The 17,323-nt window shown below is 39.5% G+C and overlaps 1 protein-coding gene across 1 annotated transcript in view; it reads left to right on the top strand.

The window, feature by feature from the left end:
- Positions 1 to 10,936: 10,936 nt before the first annotated feature.
- LOC133545154 (ephrin type-B receptor 3-like) overlaps positions 10,937 to 17,323 on the top strand; it is a 66,964-nt gene continuing 60,577 nt past the window's right edge. The window contains exon 1 of the mRNA XM_061890520.1: positions 10,937 to 11,266. Within this exon, the coding sequence (XP_061746504.1) occupies positions 11,203 to 11,266 (64 nt within the window). The 5' untranslated portion in view covers positions 10,937 to 11,202. The remainder of the gene's footprint in view (positions 11,267 to 17,323) is intronic.

Below are 17,323 nucleotides of genomic sequence, written 5' to 3'. Positions count from 1 at the left end.
GCTGATTATCGGTCCTGCTAGACACCGACCTCTATTTAATAATACAACTCTAACATTTGACAACCAAACAATTAAACAAGGCGACTCGGTAAAGAATCTGGGTATTATCTTTGACCCAACTCTCTCCTTTGAGGCACACATTAAAAGCGTTACTAAAACGGCCTTCTTTCATCTCCGTAATAGCGCTAAAATTCGCTCCATTCGGTCCACTAAAGACGCTGAGATCATTATCCATGCGTTTGTTACGCCTCGTCTCGACTACTGTAACGTATTATTTTCGGGTCTCCCCATGTCTAGCATTAAAAGATTACAGTTGGTACAAAATGCGCCTGCTAGACTTTTGACAAGAACAAGAAAGTTTGATCACATTACGCCTGTACTGGCTCACCTGCACTGGCTTCCTGTGCACTTAAGATGTGACTTTAAGGTTTTACTACTTACGTATAAAATACTACACGGTCTAGCTCCATCCCATCTTGCCGATTGTATTGTACCATATGTCCCGGCAAGAAATCTGCGTTCAAAGGACTCCGGCTTATTAGTGATTCGCAAAGCCCAAAAAAAGTCTGCGGGCTATAGAGCGTTTTCATTTCGGGCTCCAGTACTCTGGAATGCCCTCCCGGTAACAGTTCGAGATGCCACCTCAGTAGAAACATTTAAGTCTCACCTTAAAACTCATTTGTATACTGTAGCCTTTAAATAGACTCCCTTTTTAGACCAGTTGATCTGCCGTTTCTTTTCTTTTTCTCCTACGTCCCACTCTCCCTTGTGGAGGGGGTCGGGTCCGATCCGGTGGCCATGTACTGTTCGCCTGTGTATCGGCTGGGGACATCTCTGCGCTGCTGATCCGCCTCCGCTTGGGATGGTTTCCTGCTGGCTCCGCTGTGAACGGGACTCTCGCTGCTGTGTTGGATCCGCTTTGGACTGGACTCCTGCGACTGTGTTGGATCCATTATGGATTGAACTTTCACAGTATCATGTTAGACCCGCTCGACATCCATTGCTTTCCTCCTCTCCAAGGTTCTCATAGTCATCATTGTGACCGACGTCCCACTGGGTGTGAGTTTTCCTTGCCCTTATGTGGGCCTACCGAGGATGTCGTAGTGGTTTGTGCAGCCCTTTGAGACAATAGTGATTTAGGACTATATAAGTAAACATTGATTGATTGATTGATTGATTGATTTTTTTAAAATAAAAATTCATAAAAAATTCTTCTGCGGCCCGGTACCAATCGGGCCACGGGGAAAAACACGACAAACTTGAAGCGACATTTACAGTCGAAAAACCCCGAAATCCACACACAGGTAAGCATTTTCCTAAACATCCAACTCACTCGACGTTATCCCATTTATTACACGGCTTACTCGTGAAATACTAAATTTGAGACATGATTTTCATCAAAATACGACTTGTATCGGTGATTTTTCCGCTGTTTTGCTTTGACTTTCAGAAATTGAAGGGAAAGTTTACATATTACTACCCTTTGGTCGACTAAATCTACTGTAGTTTTCGTCGACTATAATCTTATGATATTTCGTCAACTAAAACTAGACTAAAACTAAAACACTTTTAAATAATTAAATTATGACTAAAACTAAATCAAATTTTGCTGTCAAAATTAACACTGTCTCTCAGGCTCAGGTGCATCAAAAAGCGACGTCAGTGTGTAAAGGATATCACCACATGGGCTCAGGAACACTTCAGAAAACCACTGTCAGTAACTACAGTAGGTCGCTTCATCTTGGTCGGGGACCACTGCTCTAAGATGTTTGGGTAGAACCACTGGTCAAATGGCCACTGCCCAGTTAGCTCAAACAGGTCTTTAAATCTCTGGATTGATGAAGTAATGTGCTGATCATTCATACTGGGGACCCTGGGGAAAGAGAGTTGAGGACCAAATTTAAATAATTTTGCATAATTCACATAAATTTGTACGTGACTACTGAGAAGCATTTTTTTAAATAATCTAATTAAATATGACATGATCCTCAGAATACAGCACAACAGCTGTCCTCTTATAGCAGGGGTCGGGATCCTTTTTGGCTGAGAGAGCCAAGAAGCCAAATATTTTAAAATATATGTACGTAAGAGCCATATAATATATTTTTAGCACTGAACACAACTAAAAGTGTGCATTTTTAATTAAGACCAACATTTCTAGAGTACAATAGGTCTCTTATTCTTTGTAATAACGGTGTTATTCTGAAGTTAATTTAGGAGGGGGCGTGGCCTGCGGGTCTGCAGCGAAGCGGGGTGTTGCCAGGACCGACCTCGAAATCGGCGACAGGTGTGTAAATGGCCCACCTGGGCCTTGTTGAAGAACCCCAAAGTGGGCTAGCCCTACATTAACCAATAATAAATACATTATTTCTTACCTTTAAGGCAACTTCTTGAACAGGTGCGGTAGAAAAAAGGATGGATGGATTCAAATGCATGAGCATTTTTATATTTTTAACGTTATTTTTAACACTGTGATTACAAGTGGAATTATTCATTACTTATTGTGTTAAGTAGTGTCAGCTCAGATTTATCCGAGAGCCAGATGCAGTCATCAAAAGAGCCACATCTGGCTCGCGAGCCATGGGTTCCCTACCCCTGTCTTATAGGAAGGTTCACCACTTAAATGTTAAAGAAAATCCTGCATCTTCTGTGAAATTACTGAAAACTGTAATTTAGCAGTAATTATCAGAACGGAGGCTATGGTGTGGTTTGTTTTCCCGGAATGCAAAGGAAGGTGACGGGACCTGGCGTGAAGGTAAACACATATTTTTATTAATCTATAAAAAAAATGCAAACTAAAGGCGCGCACAAGGTGGAAAACAAACTTGGCTAAAAAAAATACCACAAAGGCAAATAACTTCGGACATGAAAAACTTGCTAACTGTGACTTAAATAAACAAAACTTACATGCAGGGCATGAATCATGGACTATGGCATGAAGAGAATGAACAAAACATGGAACAACAACAATGACGCCAGCCGACTGCCTGGCAACTACAAGCTTAAATAAGAGTGACATGATTAACACAGGTGCGTGAGTCTTAAACAAATGAGGTGCGTGATTCCACATGAGTACAGGTGAACTAATTGGTCGTCATGTTGACAAAACAATGGAGCGTAAACAGGAACTAAAAAGAGTTTTAAACCAACAGAGCATATAACAAAACGTGACCACAGAACATGACAGTAATGAAGTTGTCTGCAACTCCAACTAAAATATATGGAAGGATGGAAAATTCTGAATATTGATCATACTTTAAGGCAGGGGTCACCAACGCGGTGCCCCCGGGCACCAGGTAGCCCGTAAGGACCAGATGAGTCGGCCGCCGGCCTGTTCTAAAAATAGCTCAAATAGCAGCACTTACCAGTGAGCTGCCTCTATTTTTTTTTATTATTTTTTAAATTAAAAAAAAAAATTTTTTTTTGGCAAGCTGGTCTCGCTTTGCTGGACATTTTTAATTTTAAGAGAGACTTAACTCAAACAAAATTTGAAAATCCAAGAAAATATTTTAAAGACTTTACTAGTTTAAATAAATGAATTAATTTTTTTTACTTTGCTTCTTATAACTTTCAGAAAGACAATTTTAGAGAAAAAATACAACCTTGAAAAGGATTTTAGGATTTTTAAACACATATACCTTTTTACCTTTTAAATTCCTTCCTCTTCTTTCCTGACAATTTAAATCAATGTTAAAGTTTTTTTTTTTTTTATTGTTAAGACCTTGTGGTGATATCCTTTACACACTGACGGCGCTTTTTGACGCACCTGAGGCTGAGAGATCAAGGTCCATAACCATCATCGCTTAAGAGCAGTGATTTCTCCAGATTCTTTGAACCTTTTGATGATATTATGGACCCTAAATTCCTTGAAATAGCTCGTTGAGAAATGTTGTTTTTACACTGTTCAACAACTTGCTAACGCGTTTGTTCACCAAGTGGTGACCCTCTCCGCATCCTTGTTTCAATCAATCAATCAATCAATGTTAAATCATATAGCCCTAAATCACTAGTGTCTCAAAGGGCTGCACAAACCACAACACAAACCACTACAACATCCTCGGTAGGCCCACATAAGAGCAAGGAAAACTCACACCCGGGTGGTTTAGCTCGGTTGGTAGAGTGGCCGTGCCAGCAACTGGAAGGTTGCAGGTTCGATTCCCGCTTCCGCCATCCTAGTCACTGCCGTTGTGTCCTTGGGTAAGACACTTTACCCACCTGCTCCCAGTGCCACCCACACTGGTTTAAATGTAATTTAGATATTGGGTTTCACTATGTAAAGCGCTTTGAGTCACTGGAAAAAAGCGCTATATAAATACAATTCACTTCACACCCAGTGGGACGTCGGTGACAATGATGACTATGAGAAACCTTGGAGAGGACGAAAGCAATGGATGTCGAGCGGGTCTAACATGATACTGTGAAAGTTCAATCCATAATGGATCCAACACAACCGCGAGAGTCCAGTTCACAGCGGAGCCAGCAGGAAACCATCCCAAACGGAGGCGGATCAGCAACGCAGGGATGTCCCAAACCGATACACAGGCGAGCGGTCCATCCTGGGTCCCGACTCTGGACGAGCGGTCCATCCTGGGTCCCGACTCTGGACAGCCAGTACATCATCCATGGCCACCGGATCGGACAGGACCCCCTCCACAAGGGAGAGTGGGACATAGGAGAAAAAGAAAAGAAACGGCAGATCAACTGGTCTAAAAAGGGAGTCTATTTAAAGGCTAGAGTATACAAATGAGTTTTAAAGTGAGACTTAAATGTTTCTACTGAGGTAGCATCTCAAACTTTTACCGGGAGGGCATTCCAGAGTACTGGAGCCCGAACGGAAAACGCTCTATAGCCCGCAGACTTTTTTTGGGCTTTGGGAATCACTAATAAGCCGGAGTCCTTTGAACGTACACTTCTTGCCAGGACAATCGGCAAGATAGGCCGGAGCTAGACCGTGTAGTATTTTATACGTAAGTAGTAAAACCTTAAAGTCACATGTTTGTGAACGACTGAGCATTTCATGGAAGCTGGTTTTATACCCGATTAATGGCACCCATCTGTTCCCAATTAGCCTGTTCACCTGTGGGATGTTCCAAATAAGCGTTTGATGAGCATTCCTCAACTTTCTCAGTCTTTTTTTGCCACTCGTGCCACAATGTTTTCCAGTTTGGACGTTTAAGTGTCTTATCTCTGCAGTCTATTCAATTGAATATAGGTTCAAAAGACAACGTGCCAACTTCACAGGTTTTGGGTTTTGAAGTAACAAAAGAAGCAAATAAGTCCGAGAATGGAACAGCCGATGCAGAACTCCAGGGGCAGCGTCGTGACGAGAGTACACGGGAGCATAAACTCGCCGGAGGGATAAAAGAGCCGCAGTTTGCAGACCCCTGGTTCGAGAACCAAATGTGCCCCGGCCCACAGACCGGGGGGGTTGTTGTTGTTATGCGCTATCAGCCTCAAAGGCCACTCAATAACCCGCGGGTGGCGCTGTCCGTCTATTGTTATCCACGCCAAAGTCCACTTGATACCACAATTGATCGACATGGCGAGCGGTGCCGCCCGCTGCTTTGGTTGCTGGCCGAAAAAACCTCATTCTCAGCACCCACGGACACCTCCGTCAAGACCCACACATGCTGGCAGGGGAAGGCTGACAGAATGCCCACTTGGACTACAAAATAAAAGACGCAAAAGAAGAGAAAGTGATATTCTCCGTTTCTTACGCACACACACACCGTGAGTGATGTAATGATGCGAGAATTTGAGTGTGACGTCACCAAATGAGGTCGTTTTCAGGCAGCTGATCTTTTTGGTGACTCACCTTTTTAGTTGCCTCTATCCCTAGAAATATTCTACTTTGTGTTACTGTAATACAAATATTTTCATGCAAAAATAAAGCTTGATTATTTTTTATGTTGTCTTCCTACCGAATATATAATAATGATGATAATAATGTTATTAATAATACATTTAATTTATAAGCGCCTTTCAAAAAACTCAAGGACACTTTCCATTTTGATTGAAAAAATACATAAACTGCACAAAATTGCTAACCTTTTAAACTTTTAATATCCAAAATGAACATCTGCTGGACTTATGATTTCAAAGCATGTTACCAATCAAATTGTACACTGTAAAGATGAGAATATAGATCTTACAGTATAGATTCACAGCACATTACTGTAAATACAACATTATTCTTTCATCGTAAAATTCTGTCAATAGAGCTGCCAGTTTTTTTCTGCCGTTGTTGTTTTTACGGTGTATTACTATAAATGGAAACAAGTTATCACATTTTTTAATGAAAAAAATAACAGTAGTCCTGTTTTTCTATTTAAAGTAATATGTTATAAAAAAAAATCCCCCGAAAACATTGTAATTTTACAGTAAAATTCTGGTGACTGAGTTGCCAGTTTTTTTTACCGTAAAATCTACAAAATGTTTTAGTGTATGTAATATATATATATATATATATATATATATATATATATATATATATATTTTTTTTTTTTTTTAATATATATGTATATATATATACGAATATATATATACACGTATATATATACATATATATATAGAAGTATATATATATATATGTATATATATATATACGTGTATATATATATATACATAAATATATATACACGTGTATATATACATATATATGTATGTATATATATATATATATATATATATATATACGTGTATATATACATATATATACATATATATATATACACGCGTATATATACATATATATATATGTATGTATATATATGTGTATATATATATGCATATATATATATATATATATATATATATATATATATATATAGGTGTGGGAAAAAATCACAAGACTACTTCATCTCTACAGATCTGTTTCATGAGGGGTTCCCTCAATCATCAGGAGATTTTTTTTTATATATATATATATGTATATATATATATATATATATATATATATATATATATATATATATATATATATATATATATATATATATATATATAATCTGATGCATAGGCAAAAAATGTATATGTATACATAATCACTGTTACAAGTGGCCCTCTGAAGGCCATAATTGCCGAATTTGAGACCTCCAAATTCGGGTGATGGGTTTGTGTGGTGTGTTGAGTGGGAGATAGCAGGGTGTATATATTTTGAAGTATTTCTTATATATATATATATATATATATATATATATATATATATATATATATATATATATATATATATGCGCCACGCATATATATATGTCTTGATTGGATTATCCAGAGAATAGTGCTCGATACCGTGGTAGAGCCCAATATGTATGTGTGGGAAAAATCACAAAACTACTTCATCTCTACAGAACTGTTTCATGAGGGGTTCCCTGAATCATCAGTAGATTCTGAATCTCCTGATGAGAGGAAAAGAACCATCAGGACTGTTCTAGGTGCAAAGTTGAAGAGCCAGCATCTGTGATGGTATGGGGGTGTATTAATGCCAAAAGCATGGGTAACTTACACATCTGTGAAGGCACCATTGATGCTGAAAGGTCCATACAGGTTTTGGAGCAACATATGTTGTCATCCAAGCAACGTTATCATGGACGCCCCTGCTTATTTCAGCAAAACAATGCCAAGTCACTTGTTACAACAGCGTGGCTTCATAGTAAAATAGTGCAGATACTAGACTGGCTTACCTGTAGTCCAGACCTGTCTCCCATTGAAAATGTGTGGCGCATTATGAAGCCTAAAATATCACAACGGAGACCCCGGACTGTTGAACAACTTAAGCTGTACATAAAACAAGAATGGGAAATAATTTCACCTGAAAAGCTTCAAAAATGTGCCTCCTCAGTTCCCAAAGGTTTATTGAGTGTTGTTAAAAGAAAAGGTGATGAAACACAGTGGTGAACATGCCCTTTCCCAACTACTTTGGCACGTGTTGCAGCGAAGATATTCTAAGTTAATTATTAATAATTAAGCTCTGCCATCCGGGAGGAGCTCAACGTAAAGCCGCTGCTCCTCCACATCGAGAGGAGCTAGATGAGGTGGTCCGGGCATCTGGTCAGGATGCCACCCGAACGCCTCCCTAGGGATGTGTTTAGGGCACGTCCAACCGGTGGGAGGCCACGGGGAAGACCCAGGACACGTTGGGAAGACTATGTCTCCCAGCTGGCCTGGGAACGCCTCGGGATCCCCCGGAAAGAGCTAGACGAAGTGGCTGGGGAGAGGGAAGTCTGGGTTTCCCTGCTTAGGCTGTTGCCCCCGCGACCCGACCTCGGATAAGAGGAAGATGATGGATGGATGGATGGATGAGTTTGAACATCAAATATCTTGTCTTTGTAGTGCATTCAACTGAATATGGGTTGAAAAGGATTTGCAAAGCATTGTATTCTGTTTATATTTACATCTAACACAATTTCCCAACTCATATGGAAACGGGGTTTGTATATAAACATCAAGTAAAATTGATGAATGAATTTATCATGACTTTAACCTTTATTGAAGACTTTAATTGGAAGTCAGTGATGTGATGACGAAGGAGGAGGGGGGAGAGACGACCAAGTGGAAAGCAATTTTGCTCGGAATTATTTCTATTTCTGGAGTGTTCCTTTTTTTTTTTTTACATTCTTTGTCATGAAAAAGGGACGTTTTTGTCATGAAAAAATAAGTTTTTTTGTGGTTGGTGCACTATTTGTAAGTGTATATTGTGTTTTTTATGTTGATTTAAAGGCTTCACGGTGGCAGAGGGGTTAGTGCGTCTGCCTCACAATACAAAGTTCCTGCAGTCCTGGGTTCAAATCCAGGCTCGGGATCTTTCTGTGTGGAGTTTGGATGTTCTCCCCGTGAATGCGTGGGTTCCCTCCGGGTACTCCGGCTTCCTCCCACTTCCAAAGACATGCACCTGGGGATAGGTTGATTGGCAACACTAAATTGGCCCTAGTGTGTGAATGTTGTCTGTCTATCTGTGTTGGCCCTGCGATGAGGTGGCAACTTGTCCAGGGTGTACCCCGCCTTCCGCCCGATTGTAGCTGAGATAGGCGCCAGCGCCCCCCGCGGCCCCAAAAGGGAATAAGCGGTAGGAAATGGATGGATGTATTCTGTTTATATTTACATCGAACACAATTTCCCAACTCATATGGAAACGGGGTTTGTATATAAACATCAAGTAAAATTGATGAATGAATTCATCATGACTTTAACCTTTATTGAAGACTTTAATTGGAAGTCAGTGATGTGATGACGAAGGAGGAGGGGGGAGAGACGACCAAGTGGAAAGCAATTTTGCTCGGAATTATTTCTGGAGTGTTCCTTTTTTTTATATTGTTTGTCATGAAAAAGGGACGTTTTTGTCATGAATAAGGGAGTTTTTTTGTGGTTGGTGCACTATTTGTAAGTGTATATTGTGTTTTTTATGTTGATTCAAAGGCTTCACGGTGGCAGAGGGGTTAGTGCGTCTGCCTCACAATACGAAGTTCCTGCAGTCCTGGGTTCAAATCCAGGCTCGGGATCTTTCTGTGTGGAGTTTGCATGTTCTCCCCGTGAATGCGTGGGTTCCCTCCGGGTACTCCGGCTTCCTCCCACTTCCAAAGACATGCACCTGGGGATAGGTTGATTGGCAACACTAAATTGGCCCTAGTGTGTGAATGTTGTCTGTCTATCTGTGTAGGCCCTGCGATGAGGTGGCGACTTGTCCAGGGTGTACCCTGCCTTCCGCCCGATTGTAGCTGAGATAGGCGCCAGCGCCCCCCGCGACCCCAAAAGGGAATAAGCGGTAGGAAATGGATGGATGTATTCTGTTTATATTTACATCGAACACAATTTCCCAACTCATATGGAAACGGGGTTTGTATATAAACATCAAGTAAAATTGATGAATGAATTCATCATGACTTTAAACTTTATTGAAGACTTTAATTGGAAGTCAGTGATGTGATGACGAAGGAGGAGGGGGGGAGAGACGACCAAGTGGAAAGCAATTTTGCTCGGAATTATTTCTATTTCTGGAGTGTTCCTTTTTTTTTTTTTATATACTTTGTCATGAAAAAGGGACGTTTTTGTCATGAAAAAGGGAGTTTTTTTGTGGTTGGTGCACTATTTGTAAGTGTATATTGTGTTTTTTATGTTGATTTGGGACGGCGTGCGCAGTGTGGAGAGTGGCCGTGCGCAACCCGAGCGTCCCTGGTTCAATTCCCACCTAGTACCAACCTCGTCACGTCCGTTTAGTCCTGAGCAAGACACTTCACCCTTGCTCCTGATGGGTGCTGGTTGGCGCCTTGCATGGCAGCTCCCTCCATCAGTGTGTGAATGTGTGTGTGAATGGGTAAATGTGGAAGTAGTGTCAAATCGCTTTGAGTACCTTGAAGGTAGAAAAGCGCTATACAAGTAAAACCCATTTATTTAATTAAAAAAATATATATAAATATATATATTGGGTTGAAAAGGATTTGCAAAGCATTGTATTACATTTATATTTACATCTAACACAATTTCCCAACTCATATGGAAACGGGGTTTGTATATAAATATCAAGTAAAATTGATGAATGAATTTGTCATGACTTTAACCTTTATTGAAGACTTTAATTGGAAATTATATATATATATATTTTTTATAAAAAAATCTTCTGCGGCCCGGTACCAATCGGGCCACGGCCCGGTGGTTGGGGACCCCTGTTCCAGGACACGCCATCGGTTTTATTTTGAAAATCTCTCCCGGAAACGGATTGCTCACGAGCTCTGGTTTGAAATGGACCCCCCGCCCCCCTCCTCCTCCTTCCCACCCACCCACTCCTCCTCCCGCCTCCACCTTCTCCCTCCCTAACCCCCCCCCCCCCCCTTCTACCCCCCACGCGTGTGTCTCTCCCACTGTTAGCCATTCCGACGCACGTCCCCTACCCAAGCGCAACAGCTACGCGGACTTCCACCGAACCCTCGACACCCCCCCCTCGGGAGCGGGTTCCCCCTCCACCTTTACTCGCATGGGGAGGGGAGGAAGATGCGCGTCGGTGGAATAACCGGACGTTGAATGATTTGATAACCAAAAAAAAAAAAAAAAAACACAAGCTGAAAGACACCTGCTCGTGTACGTGGACGATGCCGGGAATGAGTGAGTGACAGGCGGGAGAGGAACACAAAGCTCCGCTGCGGCTGCGGTGATCCCAGTTTCCATTCCCTTCCCTGAAGGTCCACGGCGAGCATCTTTCTCCATGTTGCAAAAATGACAATGGATTACTTGCTGTGGATGTGCAGCTTCATTGTGCCCGTGGTGCTGGCTGTTGAAGGTACGCAATATTCTTGGAATGTATGAAATAGTGCTTTTTAATGCTTGTAACTGTGATTATTTAATTGTGTCTGTTGTCCCTTGTCATGGTCATTGCAGCTCCAGGGCTGCCCTGTTGCTATTGTCCCCTGTTGTTGTCACACCCACTACAAGACCCTTGGTTTACAACAAGGTTATATTCACATGTTGGGTTTCAAACCACAGGGTAGATCAATGGCAGCTTTCCCTTTTCGCCGCCGCCGCCGCCGCCGCCTAAAAGCGCCAGCGGGGCACACATGTGCAACATGATAGGTGACAATAGTGAATTAAAGGTCAGTGGTTTAACAAGTACGCCGCGGACCCATGGGGGATAACGTCCCCCATGGGTATACCTTCTTACGCCTCCCTGACCATTCCGCCTCATCAACTGTGGTGTCAGCAAGCGAATCAATGCAGCGGCACCGGTCCCTCCGAGTCCCGGTGGGCTCTCCCGGCGTCATCATCGGCCAATTTTCTACAGATTATTTTATACTCAAGTCCTCCGAGGATAAACGTGAAGGGCAGATCTTGATTGTTTTGTGCGCAGGGGAAGAAAACAAGCAGGGACGTCGTTTAGCTCTATACTTGTTAAATATTTACAAAGGAAATGAGGCGTGTAATTAATCCAAACTATGTATGGTGTGCGACTATGTGAAGCGAGTATATGAGGAGTGTTACCCGGAGCGTTGAGCGAGGTGCGGAAGGCAGGCTCGGAGGTCCGTGAGCAGGCGTGAGATCAAGGGCAGGAGCGAGGCGTCAAAAGTCAGTGTCCAAGCGGGAGGTCGAGATCCAAAAGGGGAGAGCCAGGGAACCAGAGGGGATACGGGGAGGCGAGACCCACAGCTTGTAACGTGTGAACGGATAAAAAGGCTGCTGGAACTACAATGAACATGAGACAAATGAACCGGGAGGGGGAGAAACACAGAGAGATAGAGAGTGCTTAGAGCTAGGGTTTGTCGGCTTACTATATGGGAACAGTTTGCTTCGTTCTGGGCCGTAAAGAAGGTTTACACTGCGACAGGTGTGTAGAGCGGGGTACGGAAGTCCGAGAGGGGCAAGGCAGGCTCGGAGTTCCGTGAGCAGGCGTGAGATCAAGGGGAGGAGCGAGGCGTCAAAAGTCAGTGTCCAAGCGGGAGGTCGAGATCCAAAAGGGGGCAGCCAGGGTACCAGAGGGGATACAAGGAGGCGAGACCCACAGCTTGTAACGTGTGAACGGATAAAAAGGCTGCTGGAACTACAATGAACACGAGACAAATGAACCGGGAGGGGGAGAAACACAGAGCTATAGAGAGTGCATCGAGCTGGGGTTTGTCGGCTTACTGTATGGGAACAGGTTGCTTCGTTCTGGGCCGGAAAGCAGGTTTGCACTTGCTTAAGAAGGCGAGGAAGCTCATCAGCGACAGGTGTGTAGAGCGAGGTGCGGAAGTCCGAGAGGGGAAAGGCAGGCTCGGAGTTCCGTGAGCAGGCGTGAGATCAAGGGCAGGAGCGAGGCGTAAAAAGTCAGTGTCCAGGCGGGAGGTCGAGATCTTACCTGTTGTTAAAGTTAAAGTACCAGTGATAGTCACACACACACTAGGTGTGGTGAAATTACTCTCTGCGTTTGACCCAGCCCCTTGTTCCACCCCCTGGGAGGTGAGGAGAGCAGTGAGCAGCAGCGGTGGCCGTGCTCGGGAACCTTTTTAATAATTTAACCCCCAATTCCAACCCTTGATGCTGAGAGCCAAGCAGAGAGGTAATGGGTCCCATTTTTATAGTCTTTGGTCTGACTCAGCAGGGGTTTGAACTCACGACCTACCAATACAAGGCCACTGTGTATATGTGGTTCAGGAAACGTGAAATCAAACCTAGGGCATGTCGGAGATATTTATACAACAATCTTGCCTTCTTCCAAACTTGTCCTCAAGCGACTTCAATATTTTGCCTTAAATACGTTATAGGTAGAGGTTTACCTGAAGAGCTTTGCATGAATCCGCCATTTGTATTCAGTCGTACGAGGACTGTAACAATATGAACATTTCATATCACGGTTATCGTGACCAAAATGATAATGGTTATCATTATCAGGGTAAATGTTGTCTTCACCTGACGTCACCTCCTTAACTATGTCTGTTGTCAAGGGGTACTGAGCAACATCTAGCCTTTTTCTGAAGAAAAATGCCCTACGCTTGCGTTGTTTTCGGCTGTTGGAACAGTTCGAAACGCAAAAAGGATTAAAAGTATGTTCAGAGTACTTGGAGAGGTAATCAAGAAGGGCGAAATATGTTATTATTTTACAAAAAAAGGATAAGAAACATGGGATGCACTTCAGTCCAAGAGAGCAGAGTCGAAGAACGCACTAGTTCACAGTAGAGATGCGCGGTTTGCGGTCTCATCCGCGGAGTCCGCGGGTCGGTCGGGTGACATGACGAAAAAATAGATTTTAATTAGATCCGGGCGGGTGGCGGTGGAACCGTCCGGAAATATTTAATATACATGGTTCTGGGATCGATGTCCTTTGAAATTCAAAGAGCAATTTAAGGCCCGTGTCACAAAGCGAAGAAGACAATAGGAGACGCTAATATTCTCTTGAATGACTGCCGGCAGTCACCCAGATAATAAGTATTAGGGCGTGCTATGAAGCCATTGGCTTTGTCGCCTTTTACAACATGTACGATCTGCTTGTCAGTCCAGCATCATGTTGTGTCTGGCTTCCGCAGCGACACGCACACGACTGCAAGGCATACTGGGTGATACAGAGTACACTAATGGCTGTGATATAAACAATTTAAACACTCTTAGTAATATGCGCCACGCTGTGAAGCCACACCAAACAAGATTGACAAACACATTTCAGGAGAACATCCTCCCAGTAACACAACATAAACGCAACACAACAAATACCCAAAATCCTTTGTATCCATGACAATTCCTGACTATTTTATACACCCCGCTAGCAGCAAACATAAATTAATCTTTCAGCCCGTATACAATGTTGACATCTATAGTTATATTTTGATAAACAATAATAAATTAATCTTTTAGCACATACACAATCTTGACATCTATTATATTTTGATAAACAATCATGAATGAATCTTCAAGCACATATGCAATGTTGACATCTATAGTTATATTTTGATAAACAATCATTAATTATTCTTTCAGCACATGCACAATGTTGACATCTCCAGTTATATTTTGTTAAACAATCATAAAAGAATCTTTCAGCACATACACAATGTTAACATCTATGGTTATATTTTGATAAACAATCATAAATTAATCTTTTAGCACGTACACAATCATAACATCTATAGTTATATTTTGATAAACAATCATAAATGAAGCTTTCAGCACATACACTATTATGACATCTATAGGTATATTTTGATAAACAAACAATCATAAAAGAATATTTCAGCACATACACAGTGTTGACATCTATAGGTATATTTTGATAAACAAACAATCATAAAATAATATTTCAGCACATACACAGTGTTGACGTCTATAGTTATATTTTGATAAAAAATCATAAAAGAAGCTTTTAGCACATACACAATGTTGACATCTATGGTTTTATTTTGATAAAAAATCAAATAAATCTTTCAGCACATACACAATGTTGACATCTATGGTTATATTTTGATAAACAATAATAAATTAATCTTTTAGCACATTCACAATGTTGACATCTGTAGTTATATTTTGATAAACAATAATAAATTAATCTTTTAGCACATACACAATCTTGACATCAATAGTTATATTTTGATAAACAATCATAAATTAATCTTTTAGCACATACACAATCTTGACATCTTTAGTTATATTTTGATAAACAATCATAAATTAATCTTTCAGCACATACACAATGTTGACATCTGTAGTTATAATTTGATAAACAATAATAAATTAATCTTTTAGCACATACACAATGTTGACATCTGTCGTTATATTTTGATAAAAAATAATAAATTAATCTTTTAGCACATACACAATCTTGACATCTATAGTTATATTTTGATAAAAAATCATAAATGAATCTTTTAGCACATACACAATGTTGACATCTGTAGTTATATTTTGATAAACAATCATAAATTAATCTTTCAGCACCACATACACAATGTTGACATCTATATTTATATTTTGATAAAAAATCATAAAATAATATTTCAGCACATACACAGTGTTGACGTCTATAGTTATATTTTGATAAACGATCATAAATGAATCTTTTAGCACATACACAATGTTGACATCTGTAGTTATATTTTGATAAACAATAATAAATTAATCTTTCAGCACATACACAATGTTGACATCTGTGGTTATATTTTGATAAACAATAATAAATTAATCTTTTAGCACATACACTATGTTGACATCGATGGTTATATTTTGATAAACAATCATAAATTAATCTTTTAGCACATACACAATCTTGACATCTATAGTTATATTTTGATAAACAATCATAAATGAAGCTTTCAGCACATACACAATGTTGACATCTGTAGTTATATTTTGATAAACAATAATAAATTAATCTTTTAGCACATACACAATGTTGACATCTATGGTTATATTCTGATAAACAATCATAAATAAATCTTTCAGCACATACCCAATGTTGACATCTATGGTTATATTTTGATAAACAATCACAAATGAAGCTTTCAGCACATACACAATGTTGACATCTTTAGTTATATTTTGATAAACAATCATAAAATAATCTTTTCGCACATACACAATGTTGACATCTATGGTTATATTTTGATAAACAATCATAAATTAATCTTTCAGCACGTGCACAATGTTGACATCTATATTTATATTTTGATAAACAATCATAAATTAATCTTTTAGCACATACACAATCATAACATCTATAGTTATATTTTGACAAAAAATCATAAATTAATCTTTCAGCACATACACAATGTTGACATCTATGGTTATATTTTGATAAACAATCATACATTAATCTTTCAGCACGTGCACAATGTTGACATCTATTGTTATATTTTGATAAACAATCATAAATGAAGCTTTTTAGCACATACACAATCTTAACATCTATAGTTATATTTTGACAAACAATCATAAAATAATCTTTTAGCACATACACAATGTTGACATCTATGGTTATATTTTGATAAACAATCATAAATTAATCTTTCAGCACATGCACAATGTTGACATCTATAGTTATATTTTGATAAACAATCATAAATGAAGCTTTCAGCACATACACTATTATGACATCTATAGGTATATTTTGATAAACAATCATAAAAGAATATTTCAGCACATACACAGTGTTGACGTCTATAGTTTTAGTTTGATAAAAAATCATAAAAGAAGCTTTCAGCACATACACAATGTTGACATCTATGGTTATATTTTGATAAACAATCATAAACTAATCTTTCAGCACATGCGGAATGTTGACATCATATTTTGATAAACAATCATAAATGAATATTTCAGCACATACCAATGTATAAACGATCATAAATTAATCTTTCAGCCCGTATACAATCTTAACATCTATAGTTATATTTTGACAAACAATCATACATTAATCTTTCAGCACATGCACAATGTTGACATCTATGGTTATATTTTGATAAACAATCATAAATTAATCTTTCAGCACGTGCACAATGTTGACATCTATATTTATATTTTGATAAACAATCATAAATTAATCTTTTAGCACATACACAATCATAACATCTATAGTTATATTTTGACAAAAAATCATAAATTAATCTTTCAGCACATACACAATGTTGACATCTATGGTTATATTTTGATAAACAATCATACATTAATCTTTCAGCACGTGCACAATGTTGACATCTATTGTTATATTTTGATAAACAATCATAAATGAAGCTTTTTAGCACATACACAATCTTAACATCTATAGTTATATTTTGACAAACAATCATAAAATAATCTTTTAGCACATACACAATGTTGACATCTATGGTTATATTTTGATAAACAATCATAAATTAATCTTTCAGCACATGCACAATGTTGA

This window comes from Nerophis ophidion, linkage group LG28 (genome assembly GCF_033978795.1).
Source record: "Nerophis ophidion isolate RoL-2023_Sa linkage group LG28, RoL_Noph_v1.0, whole genome shotgun sequence".
NCBI lineage: Eukaryota > Metazoa > Chordata > Actinopteri > Syngnathiformes > Syngnathidae > Nerophis > Nerophis ophidion.
The sequence above is the reverse complement of the archived record's forward strand: the minus strand, read 5'-3'. Positions and strand labels throughout refer to the sequence as shown.